The 24,585-nt window shown below is 41.7% G+C and overlaps 1 protein-coding gene across 1 annotated transcript in view; it reads right to left on the bottom strand.

The window, feature by feature from the left end:
- Ganc (glucosidase, alpha; neutral C) overlaps positions 1-24,585 on the bottom strand; it is a 56,971-nt gene that overhangs the window by 14,278 nt on the left and 18,108 nt on the right. Inside the window, exons 5-17 of the mRNA NM_172672.2 lie at positions 24,385-24,564; positions 22,845-22,890; positions 18,793-18,859; positions 17,692-17,788; positions 15,854-16,034; positions 15,495-15,648; positions 12,732-12,967; positions 11,200-11,326; positions 9,888-9,967; positions 7,146-7,289; positions 4,989-5,085; positions 2,350-2,451; positions 47-290 (exon numbers count right to left, since the gene is read on the bottom strand). Of these exons, the coding sequence (NP_766260.2) occupies positions 47-290; positions 2,350-2,451; positions 4,989-5,085; positions 7,146-7,289; positions 9,888-9,967; positions 11,200-11,326; positions 12,732-12,967; positions 15,495-15,648; positions 15,854-16,034; positions 17,692-17,788; positions 18,793-18,859; positions 22,845-22,890; positions 24,385-24,564 (1,755 nt within the window). The remainder of the gene's footprint in view (positions 1-46; positions 291-2,349; positions 2,452-4,988; positions 5,086-7,145; positions 7,290-9,887; positions 9,968-11,199; positions 11,327-12,731; positions 12,968-15,494; positions 15,649-15,853; positions 16,035-17,691; positions 17,789-18,792; positions 18,860-22,844; positions 22,891-24,384; positions 24,565-24,585) is intronic.

The raw sequence follows: 24,585 nt of genomic DNA, 5'->3' as shown, positions 1-24,585 counted from the left end.
ATCTATGGGTTGGCTGCTGGAGCTCCTGATAAGGGTGCCCTGTTACCTCATGACGGGCTGAGAAGACACGTGCGTGTGGTAGAACAGAGAATACAGATAGGGCAGGAGGGCGTAGCGCTGCCTGATGGCTTCCCGGATCAGCTGAGTGTATTCTTCCCCAAACAGCCAGGGTTCTCGTCGCTTGGTGTTCATGGTGGCATGGCCTCGGAAGAAGGGCTGGTAAGCTCCAGCCTGGTACCAACGCACAAGCAGCTCTGCCTCAGGATTGCCAATGAAGCCACCCACATCAGCTGGTTACACAGACAAAGACCAGATGAAGAAACCACACTCGTAACCAATAATGTGCTAAGGAAAAATAAGGCCTCGAAAAAAGAGAGGAGACACTATGTGCATACTAAACTCGACAGGCAAACCTATGGCCTCAAATAGGGGAGTCTGAGCCCTGAACACCAGCCAGTGATCTCGAAGAATGCTCTGTGATTTCTTCTTTCCTTCTTTCTTTTTTGTCAAAAGGTCACAGGCTTTTCAGTAAGAGCAGTTGTCCTATGTGTTCTGGATCTTCCATTACTCGGAAATTACAGCCTCCCTGGTTAGGAGTGTGTCTGTGCACTGAAGGAAAGGTGGCTGGTAATGTATTTCTTTTGAAAAGAAAAGCTAAAATATTATCAACCACAGAGCAGCAGTCAACAGCTTTGGGGGTTTAGGTAGAATTTTCTGCTCACCCCGTGGGCAGGACATGTATTTCTTGCCTGTGGACCAATGTTATGAAGACACGTATATCCAAAAAAGTGTTATTAATTTGTTTTTATTCTTGTAGAAGATAAAAAATCAATCAGACCTGCATCTAGAATATACTGGAGGCAGTATATTCTGAGCACCTTCATGTTGGTAACATTTATTGGCATTGGATTCTCAGGATGAGGGATGGCAAGCCACCAGACATGTATTTTAACTACATCTTTTCTAAGAACACATCTTTTGTGTGTGTATATGTGTGTGTGTGTGTGTGTGTGTGTGTGTGTGTGTGTGTGTGTGTTCATGTGTGAGGAGGCACATGGAGGCCACAACCTGACTTCAGTGTCTTCCTCAGTCACTCTTTTATTATCTTTTGAGACAAGTTGTCTCATTGAACCTGAAGTGTATTGATTGTCTAGACTGGCTTGTTAGCAAGCAACAGGAATCCTCCTGTCTTGGCCTCCCCAGCTCTGGGATCACAGGCATGTGCCATTGCATCTGGCTCTTTTACAGGAGTGCTGGGGTTCAGAACTGAGGTCCTCATGTTTGTGTAGCAAGCACTTTACTGACTGAGCCATCTCCATAGTCTGTCTGGTTTAGACAGAGTCTAGCCAGACCTCAGAGGATCTAGTAGCTCAAGAAAACCTTGAAACCTTTGATCTTTCTATTTCCACATCCCGGTCTGGATCATAGGTATGTGCAATCATGCATGTTTTTATGTGGGGCTGGGGATCAAACTGAGGGCTTCTTGTGAGCTAGGTAAGCCTTGGAGCAACTGAGCACATCTTTTTTTTTTTTTAAATTAGATCTTTTCTTTATAATCATTTCAAATGCTATCCCGAAAGTTCCCTATACCCTCCCTCCACCCTGCTCCCCTACCCACCCACTCCCGCTTCTTGGCCCTGGCATTCCCCTGTATTGGGACATATAAAGTTTGCAATACCAAGGGGCCTCTCTTCCCAGTGATGGCTGACTAGGCCATCTGAGCACATCTTAAAGAAGAAAAAGTTAAATCATGCTACAGAATCTTACATCTACTGAGCACAAAATATCTGTAAGGCTGATTCTCTTATTCCCTTGGCTACCCTGCTGCCTGTCACACCCCAGGCCTTGAGCATGCTAGGCTAGCACTCTACTGAGCTAGGTTGGCTTTGGTTTGCCAAGTTGGCTGCAGTGCTCTCATGTTTCTGGAACACTCAGTTACTGTGTCTCTGGAGGCAGTGCTGAGGGGACGAAACATCCTCCACCTGACTTTATGCCCTCAGCTCAGACAAGATATGTGTAAGATTTAAACAAACAAACAAACAAACAAACAAACAAACAAACAACCCAAGCAAACAGAATCTTGCTATGTAGACCCAGCTGTCCTGCAGCTTGCTATGTAGACCAGGATGGCCCCAAATTTGTAGAGATGCTCTTATCTCTGCCTTTAGAAGGCTGGATTAAAGGTGTGCACCACCACACCAGACTGTGCAGTAGGTTTTAAAATGGCACTTCTGCTCTCCTCCCATTTTCTTCCCTGCATTCATCCTTGCCCCAACAGGCTAGTGAGCATTGAGGACCCCCACCTCTCACTCCCTCCTGCTCGGCGCCTCAGGACAGCAGCCAGCTTACCTCCACAGAAGGAGATTCCCGAGACACTGAGAGTGAGTAACATCGGGATGGAGATTTTCAGATAGCTCCATTCCGCTTTGTTGTCTCCTGTCCACACTGCACCTAGATCACCCATAATGAGGCATTTAAATACATACAAGTCTTCCAGTGCATTCTATTTCATCTAGACTCCATATTTGTAAAATACAAAAATAACAAAAGGGGAGACAGATTTCTCGCCTTAAACAAATTCTGACATTTCTGCAAAAGGTATCAATTTTCTAATGTGAAAAAGATATTAAGATCCATAAAACACTGGGTAGTGGTGGCGCATGCCTTTAATCACAGCACTCAGGGAGTAGAGGCAGGCAGATCTCTGTGATTTTGATGCCAGCCTGGTCTACAGAGCAATATCCAGGACAGCCAAGGCTATAGAGAGAAACCCTGTCTCAACACAAAAACAAATAAAAAATCCCCAAACCCCAAAACTATCTTAGGGTTTCCTCTGCTGTGAAGAGACACCATGAGCAAGGTAACTCCTATAAGGAACAACATTTAATTGGATCTGGCTTACAGGTTCAGAGGTTCAGTTCATTATCACGAAGGCAGAAGCACAGCAGCATCCAAGCAGGCGTGGTGCAAGAGGAGCTGAGAGTTCTGCATCTTCATCTGACTGTAGCAGGGGAAAGCTGACTCTCCTGCACTGGATAGAGCTTCAAAGCCCACCCCCACAATAACACACTTCCTCCAGCAAGGCCACACCTCCTAACAATACCACTCCCTATAGGCCAAGCACATCCAAATCATGGGTTTCTTGTCCCACTTGGTCATCATAACAACACTATTATTAGCTCTATGGACCAGGGAACTGTGGTAGACAATGGATCCACAACCTTCCCTGGTTATAGAGTTCCTGAATAGATTTGAGTCTAGAAGTCACACTGTTAAAGCCAAAGTTCCAGTTCACATTATAGTTGGTAAGAGCTTATGATGGTAGTTTCTATATCATTAAAGAGACAGTAAGGTGGATTTCTGAGTTTGAGGCCAGCCTGGTCCACAGAGTGAGTTCCAGACAGCCAGGGCTACAGAGAGGTTGAAGTCTTCCTGTACTTTACTGAAATCTACTTATTGATTTAAATGACTACATCCACATTTTTAACAATTGGGATAATGAATATCACTTAGGCATACTTTCTTTTTTTAACTTATATACATTGTTACAAACATATTCTCATGCATTAAAACTAGCACTTTAAGGAAGGAGTGAACTAACTACCACAGGTTGTCCTCTAACCTCTACATGTGGCATGTGTTACACCTTCCTAAAATAAATGAAAAAAAAAACATTTAGACTACAATATTAAACTGCCTCATCACAATTTGTCTCATGGATAACCACCCCACATTTTTGTAACCCTTCTTTTACTGTTATACGTGTAGCCTTTCCTTTTAGCCTCAAGGTATAATGCTATGATGAACACCTCCATTGAAACTATTCTATCCTTTGGCTGAAAAACATGGGCTGGTTTAGGGAGGTTGAGTGTGAGACCTGAAAATGTCTAACACACAGCAAAACTAATTCTTTACATCAGCACCTAAGCTCTTAAAATAGCTTTGATTTTAAGACGCAGGGCCTTAAAATAGCCTTCCTGCTACAGAGTGGTTAAACTGAACCAGATCTGTAAACCAGATCCAGTCACAAATGACCCTGGCAACAAACAACAGCCAAACCTATTTTAAGCCATACTGCTAAGTAGAACAGGTGGGTAAAGCAGTTAAAGGTATATTTCCCTGGTTTTTACAAGTCAGAGATAGGATTAGAGATGACCATGCCAGCAAAATGAATGCTCTCAAGTCACTTTTCCAACAAGTAAGGACCATTTCTTTAGTATGAAAAAAAGAACTAAACTTGATTGTGGTAATTTGAATAAAATGACCCCATAGACCCACAGGGAGAGAGAGAGACACTGAGGAGGTGTGGCCTTGTTGGAGTAGGTGTGGCTTTGTTATAGGAGATTGGACTATTAGGAGGTGTGGCTTTGTTGTGTCACTAGGGATGGGCTTTGAGGTCTCAGACATTCAAGCCAGGTGTAGTGTGACACTCAGCCCCTCCTCTAGCACCACATCTGCCTTCATGCCATTGTATTTCTCACCATGATGATAGTGGACTAAACTTCTGAAACTGTATGCCAGCCCCAATTAAATTTTTTCTTTATAAGCATTGCTGTGGTCATTGTGTCTCTTTACAGCAATAGAAATCCTAACTAAGACATTGATGATTTTTTTTTTTACTGTTTTTGGGATGTGGGAGGGAGACAGGGTCTCATGAAACCCAAGATAGCCTTGGAGTATGACCATGAACTTCTGTTTTTCCTGCCTCCATCTCTGGAGTGCTAGGATTACAAACATGCACCACCTTGACTGGGTTTATATGATGCTGAGCCTTAAACCCAGGGCCTCTTGCCTACTAGGTAGCCTTTTTATCAATTCTAAGTCTTTTTATTCATAGTTAAAATATACATGTCAGAACACATCATTTACTATACTGTAAGTTATAGGACTATTGAAGAGGAACATAGTGTCAGCATGTATTATAAATGGTATACAAAGGAAAAGGGTGGGTAGCTACATTGTATTTTATAATGTGAGCCATTTCTTACCATACTTTTGTGATCCGGCAAAGAAGGAACGTGAAAGAACAAAGGGCCTCTCCTTCCCCTTAGATCGTTGTATCAATCCTTCTGCAGTAGCCATTTGCTGTAAGTCAGTCAATAGAGAAAGAATGGAAAGAGGAGACAGGATGAGGGTATCATGCCAACATGCTCAATAGACTACTGACGCGAGCAAGGTAAACAGTGGGAGGGACTATGAAATGGGAAATAATAAACCCATCAAGTCTTTTTGATGATACAATGAATGACATTAATTTACCTGGTGAAGATGGAAACATTTATTAGATTCAGAATATCAATGAAGTAAAAGTAAACAGAAACAGGGATGCAGATGAGAAGAGTGGCTACCCAGCATGCCTGAGGCTCAGCATGGCAGAAAGTAAATAAACATCACACAACAAAACAAAGCCCCAACCTACCATTTATTTAGTGGTACAATTGGTAGGCATTTTATAATATATTCCCATATGATCTGTACAATAATCTGTGAGTTAGATAGTTTTCATTGGTAAAAAATAAATTCAGAGATGTTAAGTGTCTACTTTAGCCTACCTAAGAAATTCCTCAAGTAACTGACAATTAAAGCAAAAAGCTTTTAGAAAAGCATATAGTATCTGAAAAAGGTTATATCCAGCAAGTAGCTCCCATTAGAAAATAGTGACTGTGGGAGACCTATAGCCATGCAACCACATTCCAAAAATAACAAAGACTCATAGGTATAAATTAGAGTAAGTGATTCTCACTCTTTGGATATGATTAACAAATAGACAACAATTATACCATCTTTTCTGAGAAGGCTGAGCAATCCAGGAGAGCTTACACATTTAAAAAGTACAGAGTGATGGTCTGAATGAGACCAGCCCTCATAGGCTCGTATATTTAAATACTCGACCCTCAGTTGGTGGAACTGTTTGGTAAGGATTAGAAGTGTGACCTTGTTAGAGGTGGTGTGTTGAGGTTTCAAAAGATTTATGCCATTCCCAATGTGCTTCTCTCTTAAAGTCTATGGCTGTAGATCAGGATATGAACTTTCACTGTTCCTTAACTGTGCCATCATGGTCTCTAATCTTGTGAACACACAATGTAAATTAAATGCTTTATTTTATAAGTTCTTTTGGAGCCTTGTCTACAAAGTGAGTTCCAGGAGAGCTAGGGCTACAAAGAAAAGCCCTGTCTTGAAACAAACAAACAAACAAACAAACAAACAAACAAACAAACAAGTTACCTTGGCCATGGTGTCTTTTCACTGTAATAGAACCTAAGCTATATATTTATTAAAATACTCACAAACAAGCACACATTTGTTCACTTTTTTAGAAGATTTTTTTTTCCTTTTATGTGTGAGTGTTTTGCTTGCATGTATATCTGTGCATTATGTACATGCCCTGCCCATGGATACTAGAAGAAGGTTTTGGATCCCCTGGAACTGGAATTACAGACGGTTGTTAGCCACCAAATAGGTACTGGGAACTGAACCACTGAACCATTTCTCTAGCCCTTTAAAGAATATTTTAAAATGTATGTATAAGTGAGTATATACTCCCTGTGTGGGTGCTTCTGAGGAAAGTGTTAGATGCCCTGGAGCTGGGGTCACAGGCTTTATGAGCTGCCTGACTTAGGTGCTGGGAACAAACTCAGGCTCGCTGGAAGAGCAGGAAGCCCTCCTAAGCACTGATCTTAACCATCACTCTAGCCACTGTCTGCCTTTTACTTTTGTGACAGAGTCTTGTTGTATGGTCTAGGCAGGCCTGGAACTCATTATGTAGGCCAGGTAGGCCTTGAATTCACAGTCCCTTCGTCCTATAGGTAGATACTAGGATTGCACATGTATGCCACCAAACTCAGCTGAGCTAGCAACAGATGGATACTTATGAAATTTTAAAACCTTGCTTTAATTACATTCATTAACACATTTGTAGATTGCCTGTGTCAATAAACATCCTTTAGTAGTTCACAATATTTAAAATTTTATCAGGTTTATTGTGGAAGGAAAAGGAATCACAGGGAGGAAAAATAAATTGGCTGTAATCTAAGATTCTCTGCAGTTTACAACAACAACATGCATAGCACACTCAATTATACAACTGACTCCCTGTTTAAAAGCAGGCCACATGAATCTATTTGACTTCTATTTAGACGTCTTACCTGATAAAATCCGTAGATGTTGTGAAGTTCTCTGTGTTCCCAGTCGCCATAATGAACAGCACTCTTGTGCATGGTTAGCTCAGGCCCTCTGAAGACTGAGGGCTCATTCATGTCATTCCATAGGAAAAGGATGTCCGTAGATCCCTAGGAAGTGAATCGGGGTCATGAGAATCCTCCCCCAGGATGACGTTAATAGGATAGTATCCCTGATCATCTTTCCTTTCTTCCTTATTTATTTTTTATGCTGATTAGGCTGTGAATTTTGTCTGTTTTGTTCAATAAAAATCCCATGAACCGAGAACAGTATCTAACCCAAAGAAAGCTACCAATAAATATTTGTTGATAGAATGTTGCACTTTATTGTCTACAAAATACACACTGCCCTGCAAGTTCTCTCCAAGACATCTTTAGAGAATACATGCCAGAAAAAGTGTGCACATTCACCATTAGGCTCTACATCGTCCACTATCTACTATAAATCTTCACTTGATCTTATCCAAAGAACTGAGAAGAAATCTCTGCTACAATTCTTAACTGAAAGCAATTATTACTATACATGGATTGTTTTTTTTTTCCTCTAATACTCTGAGTTATCTGTTTGTTAACATCTTACATAATTTGTGTTCTAGTGAACATGGTACTGAAATTCTTTTTATAAAATTCCCGGTCTCAGCATTTGCCTTCCATTACAGGGAACATCAGGCAGCTCATCGCATTGTTTCGTTAATGCCCTGTCTTTCACACCGTGACCTACTAAGTCCCAGCTTCCTTCCAGGACACCACAGAGACCTTACCCACATGGTAGATGATCCTTCCAATGCTTGGGAGTGACCTATGTATTTCTTTATGATTCTTTACCTTCAACTATTTCTAAGCATATGCACTGTGTGTGTGTGTGTGTGTGTGTGTGTGTGTGTGTAAGAGAGGGAGAGGGAGAGGGAGAGGGAGAGGGAGAGGGAGAGGGAGAGGGAGAGGGAGAGGGAGAGGGAGAGGGAGAGGGAGAGGGAGAGGGAGAGGGAGAGGGAGAGGGAGAGGGAGAGGGAGAGGGAGAGGGAGAGGGAGAGGGAGAGGGAGAGGGAGAGGGAGAGGGAGGAGAGGAGAGAGAATGTAGAGTCTCTCTATTATGTAGTTCTGGCTGTCCTGGAACTCACTATGAATACCAGGCTGGCCTTGAATTTACAGAGATCCATCTACCTCTGCCTCCCGAGTTCTAGGATTAAAGATGTCCACCACCATGCTTAGCTTCTAAGTAAATGCACTTCTAAGAGTAAAGCGATCTAGTTTTCCAACATTTGCCTGCAGTCTTCTTTAGTTCTTCTAAGGCAAATATCAGCAAGCTCTCTTCTTCTCCTTCTCGTTGTCTTTCTCATTTTTCTTTTTCTTGTTGTTGTTCTTCTTCCTCTTCTTCTTGTCCTCCTCCTCCTCTCCTCTCCTCCTCCCCCCTTTTCTTCTTCATGTAAAGATCTAGATAATGTACATGTCTATCTTTGTGTATTATAAAACCTCATTAATACTCTACTCTGGCACAGTATTGTGAAAGTAGCCACATACAATGAAGTGAATGACTATAGGCATATTTAGCTAAGGACTGTTGTTTATACTGCTCTGTTTTCTAATCTCCTAATCAATGATGCACAAAAGCAAATGTCTTGTGCTTAAGAGCTGAGCTTGGGAGACAAATAGACTTGAAGCAAACCTTGGGCTCATCCCTTAGTAAGTGGGTGACTTTATGGGTTTTTAAAACTCTTCACACCTCAATTTTATTATGTATGAGGTTAAGATTTAATTCAGAGTGTTTTATAAAGAGGAAATGGGGAAATGCACAACAAATGCTTAAACCAGCAGTTGGTCTGGGGTTAGGCATTACCATGACTGCCGTCATCACCATAATGGTGGAACACGAGTCTCTAATGTGACTTCTCCAGTTCTTTTGTGGTTTTAAGATTTTAATTATTATATTTTGCTTGAACAATACATTATGGCTTATAACAGTTCTTTTCAACATTCCTAATGCTGTGACCTTTTAGTAAAGTTCCTCATGTTGTAGGGACCCTCAAACATAAAATTATTTCTTGTTGCTAGGTTTTAACTGCAATTTTGCTATTATTATGAATTGTAATGTAAATATCTGATATGCAGGATATCTGGTATGTAAACCCTGTGAAAGGGTTGTTCAACAACCCCAAAGGGGTCATCACCCATAGGTTGAGAACAACTGGTAATATCCACTTAATTGCTGTGTCAATATATATAAAAACTACGTAATAACCAACTAAGCAACTACCTTTTCCTTTCATTATTTCAGGTTGTACTGGCTGGTTTTGTGTGCCAACTTGATACAAGATGGAGTTATCACAGAGATAGGAGCCTCCCTTGAGGAAATGCCTCCATGTAATCCAGCTGTAAGGCATTTTCTCAACTAGTGATCAAGGAGCGGGTGCCCATTGTGGGTGGTGCCTACCCTGGGCTGGTAGTCCTGGGTTCTATAAGAGCAGGCTGAGCAAGCCAGGGGAAGCAGGCCAGTAAGTAATATCTCTCCATAGCCTCTGCATCAGCTCCTGCTTCCTGACCTGCTTGAGTTCCAGTCCTGACTTCCTTTGGTGATGAACATCAATGTGGAAAGGTAAGCTGAATAAACCCTTTCCTCTCCAACTTGCTTCTTGGTCATAATGTTTGTGTGGGAATAGAAACCCTGACTAAGACACAGGTTAACTAGGAAACAGTAAAAGAATAAAAACCAACCTGATAAACAGGAAAAGCAAAAAGGCTGGAATACCACTCTCTGACCTTGGGGTTGGTGAAATCCAGGTAAGACGAGAGACCTGCAGAGGCACAACAGTGGGAGGTCTGTCAAGAACAGTGGTGTTTACAGTAAGATGTATGATAAGGAAGATCTACAATGTGAGAGTCAGGTCATCAATGGACACCTTATGTCAAATACAAAGGACAACTGAGAGAGGCATGGTCTACAAGGGAGTGAAGATAATCTTTAAAGTGACAAAATTTAAAACTTTTAACACAGAGGCTCAGGGTGTAAAATATGTGTGTTGTTTTTATTTTGATTTTTTTTAATGTTTCTTTAATGTTTCCTTTTCTTACAAGCAGTAACCAGTTCTCTTAACTCCCAGTCAGCCCTCCTCCCAGTTTCCAACCCAGGCCCTTTCAAAGGTTTCTCCCAGCCATTCCTCCCAGCCCCTTCAAACATTTCTCCCAACTGTTCTAGCCTATCTGCTCAGCCTGGCTTCTCCTGGCTCAACTCTCTCTTCTCTTCTCTTCTCTTCTCTTCTCTTCTCTTCTCTTCTCTTCTCTTCTCTTCTCTTCTCTTCTCTTCTCTTCTCTTCTCTGCTAGCCCAATTCACTTTCAACAATATCTTCTCTGGCTTAGCTCAGCTTTTCCTGGCTCAATGGCCTCCTATTTTCACTCTGTTTAATCTCTTTTCTGCACCAACTGTCTTCTCTAGCCTACCCAATCTTCTCCCTTCCTGCACCAACCGTCTTCTCTAACTCTACTCTCTGACTCTACCATTCTGCCACTGACCCTACTCTTTCTCTCAGCCTCTGTTGGCTTTTTATATCCTCTCCCGTTCCAAGAAATCCAAGAGGCAACTGACAATGAAAGTCATAGGGTCAATAGTTCTATTAAAGTGGGTGACCTTTATAGGGTCTTCCCTCTGAGCATCATTGATTAGAAGATTAAAAAACAGAGCAGTATAGACAACAAACCTTAGCTAAATATGGCTATAAACATTCACTCCATCACTAGCATCTGGGATCCTTTAAAGTGTCAGACACATAAAATAAATCACACTACACGTGGGCATGAGCTTGTTTGCTTATTTTTCATTCTCTCATCTATCTGATCACTGACTGATAAGTACACTCAGAGCTCACTGCATGAAGTGTTAGGAAAGATATCAAAGAAGGCAATAGTGACTCCCTTAAAGGTGCTACAGATGTGGCTGGAAGAGAAAGAGATGCCCATTAAGAATGAAAATGTCAGCCATAAATGTTTCATTAGTTGAGACTGAAGAAGTGGAAATAAATGATACCATACCAGGCCAACATACTCCTTCGAAGTCGCCACCCTCTGGATTCTTCACAAAGAAGCCCTGTTCTTTGGCTTGAGCATAGACTGTGTAGTCAGGATCCACCTTGATGTGGGGGTCACTGATAACCACAAGCTGTCAGGACACATTTTAAGAGCATGTCAGTTTTATGAGACTTATGTTCATTTAGGTGTTTTATCCATAGTTTGGGAAGGTTGAATTTTACTCAGAAACTACCACTCATTGAAAATTTTGGACATTTGTAAATCCTTGTAACATTTCATTCGGAAAACTGTTATTAAATCTGGTGAATCCTGTTATAACTATCATAATTTATCATTTTTTATTATTTTACATTAATTAATTTATTAATTGTGTGTGTGTGTGTGTGGATATGTCTGGTTCTCTCCTGCCATCGGGTATGTTCTGGGGCTTGACCTCAGGTCCTCAGACTTGGTGGCAAAGTGCCTTTACCCACTGAGCCTTTTCAGCAGCCATGCATGTCTTTAAGATGATATTTGCTAAGCTTTCATCTATCTGTGGTGCCAGGTGCCATAGGAAAGGATTAACTGGGCAAGGTCCTAACTCCCTAAGTATTCAGGGCAAAGAGGACACTGATGAAAAGAAGTCACGAAGAGGTCAGGGAGGTAACTTAGTCAAGTCAGGTCCTTACAAACATGAGGACCCAAGTTTGAGCCCAGAACCCATGTAAAGAAGCCAGGCTTGGTGGCATGTGTTTGTAATCCCAGCACTGGGAAGATGGAGGCAGGTATATGGTCTTTGGGGTTCTATGGCCTTTATGTCAGTGAGAGACCATGTCTCACAAGAAAGAAAAAGGAAAAGTAGGTAGCATCTAGGAAATGACACAAGGCTGTCCTCTGGCTTCTATAGGCATATGTGTGTACCCATCCCCCACCTCAACTCCTTCCAAACTACAGAAACCAAGGAAATGACATGGCAGAACCAAGCCAAAACATCAAAACAATAACACCATCTAAACAAGGCTGATGGATGGTTCAGGAGCTAAAGGTGATTACTGCCAACCAAGAAGATCTGAGTTTGATCCCTGGAATCCAAGTTCCACTAGGTAGAAAGAGCATCTTTTCATGTGCTTCTTGGCTATCTTTACTTGAATATCTTCCTTGGTGGACTATTTATCTGTTCAAATCCTGTGTTAGTTCTTTAAGTGTTGGAAGTTTTGTAGTTGCTGAGTTACAGAGCTTGTTAATATTCTGTCATACACTTCTGTTTATGTCTCTGTCTTGCATTACAGTTGCATATGCTTGCCTTTTCCCACCACTCAAAGACCTCTTCAACACTAGCACAGCATCTTGAACATGGAAAGGTCTCAGGAAATGGGGGATGGAGAACAGCTTTGCTGTTAAGATCACTGGCTGCTCTTAAAGAAACCTGGGTTCAATCCTTAGCACCCACAGGGCGGCTCATAACAATCTGTAGCTCCAGTCCCAAGGGATCAGATATCTTTTTCCCTTCTTTAAATTTTGGGATTAAAAAGCTCTAGACATCAGGGTGACGTCACCTTGCGTTTTTTGCTCCTGAGCAGCTCTTGCATCCTTTTGGGGTTTGCAAATCTCTTTTTGTCCCAGGTGAAGTACTTCTTGTCCTCCGTGTGCTCTATGTCCAGCCACATGACATCATATGGAATGTCATGCTCATCAAACCCTGCATCTACTGCCTTCACATCCTGTTCATCTTCATAGTTCCAGCGACACTGGTGGTACCCCAAGGAAAAAAGAGGGGGCATGGCTTGTGTGCCTAAAAGAGATGACAATGGAGACCACTAATGTTACTCAATCAGTGGCCACCTCCCCAATCTCTGCAGGCTATAGGCACTGAACTTGACACTACCATATAGAATATTAATAGAAGAATGTGGTAATTAGGGTGACAGGGCAGGTATATAAATAAATTCCGACCTGAGATATATATCTATATATCTATATCTATCTGTTATGATAAAGGTATCAGTCTAGTGCTTCCAGAGTAATGTTACATCTTTAGACATTTCCCAGGGCAGGTGAGAAGAGTAGAGACCTTGAATAATAAGTAGGAGGATGCCAGGCAGGGAAACAAGGTAAGATAGGCAAAGAAGTACATGTAGTCTTAGAGAAAATAAATAGTGTAGACATGACAGTGTGAGAGGCCAAGAGAAGCTGAAACTGGAATGGCTCAGTTTATAAAGAGCCCTATACGTCAAGCTCAGAATTCTTCCCATATTTTTTATGCAAGAAAACATCAAATACAGAAGATGTATTTTATTCAAGAAAACATCAAATGGCAGATCAGGCTGTGGATGCAGCTCAGGTGGTAGAGCACTTGCCTAGTATGCACAAAACTCTGGGTTCAAAATCCACAGCACCCTATAAAACTGGAAGTGAGGCATGCCTGTAATCCCAGCACTTGGGAGAGGTAGAGGTAGAGGAATCAGAAGTTCAAAGCCACCCTTGTCTACATGGAAAGTTCAAGACCAGCCTGAGATATACGAGAGCTTGTTTTTTAAAAAGATGAGACCAGTGAGATGGCTCAGTGGGTAAAGGCCTTTGCCACCAAGCCTGAGGACCTGAGTTCAGTTCCTGGGTCCCACCTGGTGGAAGGAGAGAACTATCGCATGAAAATTACTACATCGAAGCAGCTTCAAAACAAAAGAGCAAACCAAAGGGAAGCAGGTTCAACAAAGATCTAGAGGGCGAGACATAAGGGAGGGGTAGTGTCTGCTGACCCACAAAGAGTGCCAGAGGATGGTACACAGGAGAGGAGCATGTCACTGCTTTAGAAACCTCGAAGACAGGCACATGCTCTTCACCTGCTAGGATACCATTCTCATCCAGGAGCAAAGGGCTTCCATGAAAAGCCACACGTCGAGTGACTTATAACAACTTGTAACTCTAGCTTCAGGGACTCAGACACCTTCTTCTGGACCCTGCTGGCATCTCATTTATCTCATACATATATACATAATTTTAGAATAAAAATAAACATTATCATCAGTATCTCTAGAAGTACAAAAAGCTAAAAGAATCACACAGTAGAACAGGACAACATAAAACTAGACTAGGACTTCAAAGAACAAAGAGCACAGGGAAAGTCAGAGATAGGAACATTCGCAACATTAGCAACATGTCAATAATGGACGGCCTGGGAGATAAGAGGAAGAAAATTTCTCAGACACAAGTCAAAAAGAAAAAGGGAAGAAAAATAAAGATGGGAAATTACGGAAGTTACAGTAGAGACTGCCAGACTGACGGACACTCAGATTGAAAGTGTCGACCCTCAGGACAGGAATCCATCAAGTGAACTTGTTCTAAAATTTCAGAATATTAGTGATAAGGAGAATAGTTCACTGGGAAAAGAGAAATCGTGTGCAAAGGAACACAAGTGGTTCCTTGGTTTTAGAGCAAGAAGACAGAGGACAGCAGAGAAATGCCTTTGAATTCTGAGGAAATTTAGCTGACCCAATTACATTGGTGAAGCCTATGGGTGAAGGTAGGAGAAAGATGGCTTATCTCTACAAGGAGTAAAGCATATGCATTTGCATTTATTTAGCCTGTGCATGTGTGTATGTATGTGTGTGTGTACGTGTGTGTGTATGCATGTGTGTATGCGTGTGTATAGATGCACATATGGAAACAACTGGTAGGAGTTAGTTCTCTATTTCTACCATGTGGGTTCCTGTGATCAAACTCAGGACTTCAGGCTTGGTGGCAAGTGTCTTTACCCACTGAGCCATTTTACTGGCCTTTGGACTCTTAAAGAACAAGTATTTTATTGTTAGAGCCAGTAGTATATTTTAACAGAGAAGAACCATTCAAAAGTTCAGGACAGAATACTCCTTAGCTACAGGGAATTATTATCAGAGACTAAAGCTTCAAACAAGCATATGACAAGGCCTAGGGATTAGAGAAGGGACAGTCTAGTGCAGTAGTTCTCAACCATCCTCACGCTACGACACTTTAATAAGTTCTCATGATGTGGTGACTCTCAATCATAAAATTATTTTGTTGCTATCTCATAACTGTAATTTTGCTGCTGTTATAAATTTTAATGTAAATATTTGATATGCAGGATATCTGACATGTGACCTCCCTCCAAGGGGTTGAGACCCACAGGTTGAGAACTCCTCTAGAGCCCTATTTACCTTGTCTGGATGTAATGAGGATGGAAAAAAAATGGTTGCAACTTAAAATGCTTAGAGACATTGTTTATGATTTCTACATAATGTAAAACAGATATTAATTTCAGTGACGATACATAGGACAGCTAACAGAATGAAGACTGCTTGTACCTGTGATATATGAGTACTGTTTGAAGACGTCAGCAGGTGTAGGTCCTGTCAGCAGAAAAACGTCAATGATCCCACTCTCTGACATCCAGTGCACATCAGTTCGGCACCTGACCTTTTGTTTGGCAGCTGCTGGGCCCATCTGGGTCAGTGTGTACTGGAGAGAGTGTAATGAAAATCTGAGAAATATCACTGCAACCCATAGCACCCAGTTTTAAGTGATTCGGTCTACGTTTAGTAGCTCCTACTGACATTTGTTGCTTACATTGCAAAGCTCTTGGTACAGGAAAATGCTGCTGCAAAGGAAAGGGCTTAGACTACAGTGTGGAAAGTCCTGCATGCCGCCACATTCCGAAGCTCACCTCAACTGCTGGCTCTGTGTTGATCTCCACGAGTGTTTCTGAAGCATTCAGCCAGAAAATGCCTACAGTCCTGCCCTGTTTGTGGGCCAGGAGATAAGGCACTGAACCATATATGCCCATTTTGTCATGCACTTGGTATCCATAGACGTCCAGATTATAAAGACGGTATGCATCTCCATCTCTGAAACACAAAGGCTTAGCACCGTTAATGAATAATAGAACAGCTTCATCCTCTCTGTTTACAACCTTTTACCTCCTGCCATGCCTAAAGTCACATACTTACAATCCTCGAACTTGGAAGGTAGAGATAGGAGAACTGTGAGTTAGAGGCTAGCCTAGGCTACAGCAAGTTCTAGGCCAGCCTGGGCATGTAACACAATCCCACGTAAAACCACTCCCCTACAAAGATTCATCTCTTACCACTTGCCTGGAGGCTTCCTGGCTCAACCTGCTGCATGTGATCCTCCTCCTTTGTCTCTGCTGGTTTCCTGGATATCTTAGGCTTAGATCCTGGTCTACATTTTCTAAATGTTCACTGTGAATAGCAGACACACTAAGCCTCCTCCACTGATGCACTGTGTAAAGACTTCTCTGAAACTAAGGCAAAAGAAGTGCATCCTAACATGCCTCCAGAGAGCTGAGCTGGGAAAGATCTGGGACAGGACAGGCTGGGGCAGTGAGACGAGTCACTCTGCCTAACTATGAAATAAACAGTCTCCAAACCCGACAGCTTTATCAGTCTCTGCTTCTCTTTGGTTTTGGCTCCTCTTTGGTAGATGCCTCTGGGATCCATTTGTCAGTAGTGTCAGTCTCATATGTCTCTCCAAGGGAATCATAGGTAATTGAAGATGCCACATTCTCTGGCTCATTCTCCTCTTTAGAGTGAAAGTCTTTTTCTAGATCAATATATATATATGTGTGTGTGTGTGTGTGTGTGTGTGTGTGTGTGTATTGATTGAATAATACATATATAGTGTATATATATATATATACACTATATATAAGTATATATGTATATATATATATATAATTCTCCCAGGGTTCCCCTCCACTATTCTACATAGTAAAAGCAAACCTCCACTTTAATTCCAATTATCCCTTACTTTTATTCCTGTATTTTGGGGGTTTAATATTACAGCTTTTTAATTAATGTGAATATGTGTGCATGCCTGTGAAAGTCAGAGACAGCTCTGTGGAGCTGGTTCTTTCTTCCCACCTTTATGTCCTGTCCTAGTTTCATTTCCGTTGCTGTGACAGATACTCACAAAAGCAACCTAGGGGCAAGGACTGATTTGTCCTTACAGGGTACAGTCCACTATTGCAGACACTCAGTCAAGAGCAGAGACAGAATAAATCTACAGAACCTTGCTTGCTCTTACTAAGCTTTCGGTTCTTTTATACTGTTCAGGACTCAAGAATACTAGGAAGGTTTCTCAAACTCTGTAAGTAATATTAAGCCACAGACTAGTTAATAATTGTGGCGGCTTGAATATGCTTGGTCCATGGGAAGCAGCACTATTATGCGGTGTGGCCCTGTTGGAGGAAGTATGTCATTGTGTAGGTGGGCTTTGAGGGCTTCTAGTGCTCAAGCTCCGCCCAGTGTGGAAGGGGGTCTCCTCCTGGCTGCCTTCAGATCAAGATGTAGAAGTCTTAGCTTCTCCAGCACCAAATCTGCCTGTATGATGCCATGCTTCTCACCATGGTGATAATGGACTGAACCTCTAAAACTATAAGCCAGCTCCAATTAATTGTTGTCCTTTATAGGAATTACCTTGGTCATGGTGTCTCTTCACAGCAATAAAAACCAAACCATGACAAGAATTCTTACTGTCACTTACCTGGTATTTTTAAGTTGATGTGACTCTGCATGTTGAGGAATACCATAGAGATGTTCAAATCCATGAAGAGAGAAATCCAAACCAACAGAGGAAGGGCCTGCCAAGACCAGAACCATAGCTAAGTTTTGCTTCTAATAGATCAATCTAAAAGATTCAGTTCATTTAACTAACAAAACGACTAGCTGGGAATAGAGAGATCTGAACTTGCCTCAACCAAACAAAGCTATAACTGATTTTGATAGTAAGGCACTGTGATGTTTGGGGACTGGTGAACATACATGTATGTGTATGTAAAAGTACACCGTCACTTGTTATGCTGCCTGGGCTGTGTGCTGAAGCTCCCTTTGCCCTTGATACTGAGCACTTTTATCTTGGCTGAATGAGTTCATGTTTATCTTCTGCTTGGTAACTTTCCTTGCCTGTGGCTTTCTACAAGAGCCACCATGTTGAGAGCAGTGTGAAGGCCTTACAACCTTACATCCTTTTTGTATGACTTCCCATGGTTGTGATATGTAATGTGTAAGCCCTTCCCCTCACATACTGCTAAGCCTGTGAGAAACATCATAGGTGGGCATGCAGCGCTGGTGACAATGATAAGGAGACCTAAAAATGTTAGAGTGGATGAGCTGCATGACGTGGGTCTCATGAAAACAGAGTGTGAAATTATAGTTGTCTGATTGACTCAAAACACCAAGCAGTGTGCTGGCGCAAGTCCTGTCCTAAGTTCATAAGCTGCACATGGCCCATGTATCTCTTTCATTCCTCCATAAGGTATATATAATTACTTTTCTGTTATAGTGCATTACTGAAGTATAGGGAACCCAACTAGGAATTTCTGTTCACCTTATGAAAGTTACTTGTTTTAGGTGCCAAAGCTCAAGGAATCTATCTATCTATCTATCTATCTATCTATCTATCTATCTATCTATCTATCTATCTATCTATCTATGCTACTGGGGATTGAACTCAGGGTACCCCCACATTAGCCAAGCACTCCATTACAGATCTATATCCCTAGGCCTCAAATGATCCTTAGACATACATGTTTAGCTGTTTTGGAATGATCTATTTTAATATTATATCTTAATTTTGTCAATTTACCATTAGCTTTGACATCCACAAATTTTCCAAATTTTTCTTCCCACAGGCCCAGGTCCTCTTGATTTTCCTATCCATATAAAAAGGAGATAAAAATGAGTTTATAATTGGCAACAAATGTGGTTACCATAACAGAATATTTTATTTGGATTATTTTGAAGATTGAGGCACTGGCAAGATGGCCATGCAGGTAAAGGCCTTGCCTCCTAATAATGCAAGATTGACAACTCAGGTTTAATCCCCGGAACCCACATAAGAGTGGAAGGCAAGAAATAACCCTACAACATTGTCCCCTGGCCTCCACACGCACACTATGTCCTACATACATACATACATCATACACACTCATTCTATTAACAACTAACAAAAGAAATTTAAAAACTGAGAAAATGCAGGATGTGTTAGCACATGCCTTTATCTAGTACTTGTGAGGCAGAGGCAGGTAAAGCTCTATATATTAGAAGCTGGCCTAATCTATATAGTAAGTCAGTCTCAGTCTATATACTGAGACTCTGCCCCACCTCCAAAAAGTAAAAGAAATAAAAGTAAGAAATAAAAGACAGAATATGAGTCCACATTTTTGAAGATTGGGTTATGATGTATATTTAATAAATCAAATAAATGTTTTCTATAAAAAGTCAATACTCATGAACCTTTTTTACTGTGTTACAATACACAACACCTTATCTCTTAACATTTCCAAGTATACAGCCCAGTGTCGCCAACTCCATTTGCTCAGTGGCATGGTGTTGCCTGTCATCGACCACCCAGCTCCACAGTTTTCATCTGCCCAAGCTGGGCCTCCCTACTAAATACCAACTCTCCATTTCTCCCTCTCTGCACCCCTGACAAACCATCCTATTCTCCATTCTGTGAGTGTGACTTTAGTCATGGCATAAAGTGGACTCTTAGGGTATTTGCTCTTTTGTGACTGGCTTACTTCATAGGCTGCCTTGGGTCTTACTTTGGAGCCCACATCAGAACTGTCGTTTCTAAGACCAAATACTATTTGATTGCATGAACAGACCACAGTTTGGTTGGGTCATGTGTTTCTTCCTGCTTCTGTTACTGTGAGAAATGCTGCAATGGTCTCACTTTTAGGGACATACAGGAGCAGGACTATTGGGTTCTACTGCAATTCCAAGTTTAAGTTTTTGAGGAACTGGTATATCATTTGACATGAGCGGCTTTATATGGATTAAAATAAGCAGTGTTTTTTGGGGGAAAATGTAGCCTTTGCATGTAGAACAAGTCTTTTCTTTCCTTTCCCTTTGTTTCTCTTTCCTTCCCTTCCTTCCTTCCCTCCCCCCCCCTCTCTCTCTCTCTCTCTCTCTCTCTCTCTCTCTCTCTCTCTCTCTTTCTTTCTTTCTCTTCATGACAGGGTTTCTCTATGTGGCCTTGGCTGTCCTGGAACTCACTCTGTAGACCTGGCTGTCCTCGAACTCATAGAGATCCACTTGCCCCTATCTCCTAAATGCTGGGATTAAAGTTATGTGCTATGGGCTGGTGAGATGGCTCAGCAGGTAAGAGCACTGACTGCTTCTTCTGAAGGTCATGAGTTCAAATCTCAGCAACCACATGGTGGCTCAAGACCACCTATAATGAGATCTGATGCCCTTTTCTGGTGCATCTGAAATCAACTACAGTGTATTTAAGTATAATAATAAATAAACCTTGGGTTGGAGCAAGCACGGACTGAGTGAGCAGGGCCGATTAGAGTGAGCAGGGTTGACTGGAATGAGCAGAGGTCCTAAAACTTCAATCCCAACAACCACATGAAGGCTTATAACCATCTGTACAGCAATAGTGTACTCACATACATAAAATAAATAAATAAATCTTTAAAAAAAATGTCATGTGCTACTACCACCACCCAGCAAAAGAGAAAACTTTCACGTAAATATATGAAGTAAAACACTGAGAATCTAATAACTTAGGTCAGCTTTAATTTTTTGCATTTATTTATTTATTTACTTATTTATTTATTTGGAGGGCAACATATGCACATATGCCACAGTTCACATGTAGAGGCCAAAGGACACCCCACAGGAGTTAGCTTTCTTCTTCTACCATGAGGGTTCTGAGGATTAAACTCGGGCCCTGATGTCAGCAGCAGCCCGAGCCGCCTGCCTTCCCAGCTCAGGTGAGTTTACGAGCAGAGCCTGGCTTTGCTGAGCTTCCCCTCTTCAGTCAGATGTCTGTCTGTGCTGGTATGAGATGTTAGATGAAATGAATGACACTGATTTCTCAGGTCTTGCCTCTCTCTATTGCTATAACTTTCTCAATTTTACCTAAGAAGGAGAACAAATAAATAAACTATGTGTGAAAGAAATTTTGCTTGAAAATGAATTATTTGTCCACTTCTGGCTTCTGTAAAGCAATCCTGTGCCTCCTGAAGTCACATCTGTATGACCCAGGTAGAGACTATGCTAACCCCGGGGCAGACATGGGCTTTAGAGGCTGTGGAATCTCTCAAACAGTTGAAATTTTTCCAATAGATATGGTCTGTAACATTAATAAGCTTTTTGTGACAAGATCTGTGTCTCAAAACTACTACTCTGCCTGGCGTGGTGCATGCCTTTAATCCCAGCACTTGGGAGGCAGAGGCAGGAGGATTTCTGAGTTCAAGGCCAGCCTGGTCTACAAAGTAAGTTCCAGGACAGCCAAGGCTACACAGAGAAACCCTGTCTCGAAAAAAAACAAAAAACAAAAAACAAAACAACAAAAAACAAAACTGCTACTCAAGCAATCTAATGAGCTATTTCCCCAAAGTGAACTTGACGTGTCATCACAATCCTGTTTATAATCATGTGGTTATCTTCTCATATCCTTCCATATAGATGAGTCTTAAGAAAAAGAAGACTTAGTCCTCGGGGCACCAGAAATACTTTCATCACTGCAAAAGGCTACAGCTACTGTCAAGACTCTGTGAGGAGTTATGTGGCTGTGAATGAAAAAAGATTTCTAGTCAGGTGTGGTGGTGTACACACAGAACCTCAGCACTCAGGAGGCTGAGGCAGGAGGATGGCTGTAAGTTAGAGGCCAGCCTGTGCTGCAGAGTCCTGGGGAGACAGATCAGTGGTAGAGTGCTTGCTGCTCAAGTGTGAGGACTGGTGTTCAATCCTCGGCGACCACATAAATGTCAAGTAGACATAGCAGGCTACACATGGGGGACAGACAGGCAATCCACAGACAGGCTGCCTAGCAGACCAGCTGCATCAGTGACATCAGGCAAGAGACTGCCTCAAAACACGCGGTGGAGAGTGACTGAAAACGTCACCTGGTGTCAACTTCTGGCCTGCACATACACATGCCTGTAGACCAAGTCACACATGTGCACAGACATGTGCATGCCATACCCACATACAGAGACACACAAAAGACTTATAGTTTATCTATTTTTTTTAATAACTCAGACAAAGTAATCCTTCACAAGCAGAAGTGAGACCATGTGCCTCTGTGTTTAAAGCCTTCTTTGTTCTTAGGGTTAACTCAAAGATGTAAACATTTCTTAAAGGAAGGTACACTCTGTGACAGATAGGGAACTTAGATCTGTTTAAGGGTGAACTACCAATTCCTTCAGTGATGCCTGCCTGCCAGGAAATGGTCTTCAACAGACTTTGTTAAGTAAAAGAACATTGCTAGTCTTTCCAAGGAACAGCCTGCCTAGTTCTTTAACATTTTACCCAACTCCTTTCACTTTGTGTCCCTTCCTCCTGATAAAAGAAACATGTGGATACAGCATACACACACACACACACACACACACACACACACACACACACACACACACACACCACACGTGTGAACGAAATGTAATAAACACTAAGTTAGAGAATAACTGGGGAAGACACCTGGCTTCTACATCTGACATGCACACACACTTACAAGGACTAAGATGCTAAGATAAGTGAAAGAAAAGGACATGTGGCCCCTTTGTATACGATAGCACACTTACCAGGCACCCTTCTGCAGAAGAGCTGAATAGAAACCACTACTTGCTTACAGACTGGAGTGTTAAAGAAGATCAAAAGGAAATGGCTAGATCTCATTACCTGAGAGGTGGCAGCTGGTGTATTTTGCCCATTTCCTTTGGTAGCTCTGTTTTAAACATAGATAACATTGTTTCACTCAGTGGGAAGACTGCCAGTATTTAATGCAATGAAAAAGATGTTACATTTCCAAATCTTTATAAATCCTATCCTTTAATTAATTAAATATGACATCATTATAGACCAGGCATGGTAACACATGACTGTAATCCAAGGATTTAGAGGGCTAAGGCAGGACATCAGAAATTCAAGGTTGAGCTGGAGAGATGGCTCAATGTTTAAGAGCACTGTCTGCTCTTCCAGAGGTCCTGAGTTCAATTCCCAGCAACCACATGGTGGCTCACAACCATCTGTAATGGGATCTGATGCCCTCTGAAGATAGCTACAGTGTTCTCATAGAAATAAAATAAATAAATCTCTAAAAAGAAAGAAAGAAAGAAAGAAAGAAAGAAAGAAAGAAAGAAAGAAAGAAAGAAAGAAAGAAAGAAAGAAAGAAAGAAAAATTCAAGGTTACTGCTGCCTGCAAAGTAACTTCAAGGCTCTGTCTCAATAAAAAAAAGAAAGAAAGGCAAGTAGCGGCAGTGAGATGGCTCAGTGGTTAAAGAGGCTTGCTGCTTAGACTGCGGTGGTCTGAAGAGATGCTTCTCCATTCTCACCAAGGGCTGTTTGAAAACCTCGCAGCCTGCACTTGCTATTTCTAGCATCAGAATAAGGGAAAATAAATTTGCATTATTTATTTCCACATTATGATTTTTTTAAGTTGCAACTTATTTTTATTTTTGAAATGTTAGCATTGGAAAATAATTTAAATTATTAAATTAGTATTTAATAATCATAAAAGTAATATATACTCATTGTGAGAAAATTAAAAAGTAATAAAAAGAAGGAAAATTTAAATACCCAAAATCCCAATCTACTCTGTCTTTATCTTATTAATATTCTTCCTATCTGTTACTTTCCTGTTGCTGTGACAAAACACGATGACCAAGGCAGCTCACAGCAGAGAAAGCTTGTTTGGGTTTAGGATTCCAGAGGGCTGAGAGTCCATGATGATGGAGTGGTGGAGGCAGGCGGCAGAGATGGTGGCTAGAACAGAAGCCGAGGGCTACATCTGGAACCACAAGCAGGAAGCAGGAAGTAAACTGGGGAAAGGTGTCCGTCTCTCAAAGCCTGGTTCCAGAGACATACTTCTTCCATCAAGGCCACACCTCCTAAGTCTCCCCAAACAGCAGCACCCACTGGGGACCAAGCATCCAAATGCCTAGACCATGGGGACATCTTATTTCAACCATCACATTCTTCAGCTGTTGTTTTTTTTGTTTTTGTTTTTTGTTTTTAATGGAGAAACAGTAAAACTAGCACAACAAATATGTTAGTGCATAAGTTCTTCGGCCACCCTTAAAGTCTTGTTGGGGGGAAGGGGAGAAAGCTCAGGCAGTAAGGCATCTGCTGTGCAAGCGTGAAGACCCGGGTCCAAGGCAGCTGGTATTCCAGACAGGCTCCGTTAAGGTAGATCTTAAGGGCAAGTAATGTATACAAATACCTCTGCTTGTGAGGAACCTGTAGGTGCTCAAAGTATAACTGGCCCAGGGAGTTGATGCTGATCACAGCCTCGTTCTTCGACAGCAAATCGATCTTGAATGGGTTTGCTGAGACGTGACATTTCAGATCTCCTTTTCTATTTGTCAGTATTAGGCTGCCTGTGTCCCCTGAGCAGACCAGCCTGCAAAATAAAACAGGAAGA

The sequence above is a fragment of the Mus musculus genome, chromosome 2 (genome assembly GCF_000001635.26).
Source record: "Mus musculus strain C57BL/6J chromosome 2, GRCm38.p6 C57BL/6J".
In the NCBI taxonomy this organism is placed as follows: Eukaryota; Metazoa; Chordata; class Mammalia; order Rodentia; family Muridae; genus Mus; species Mus musculus.
This window is presented reverse-complemented; position numbering and strand designations above follow the sequence as displayed.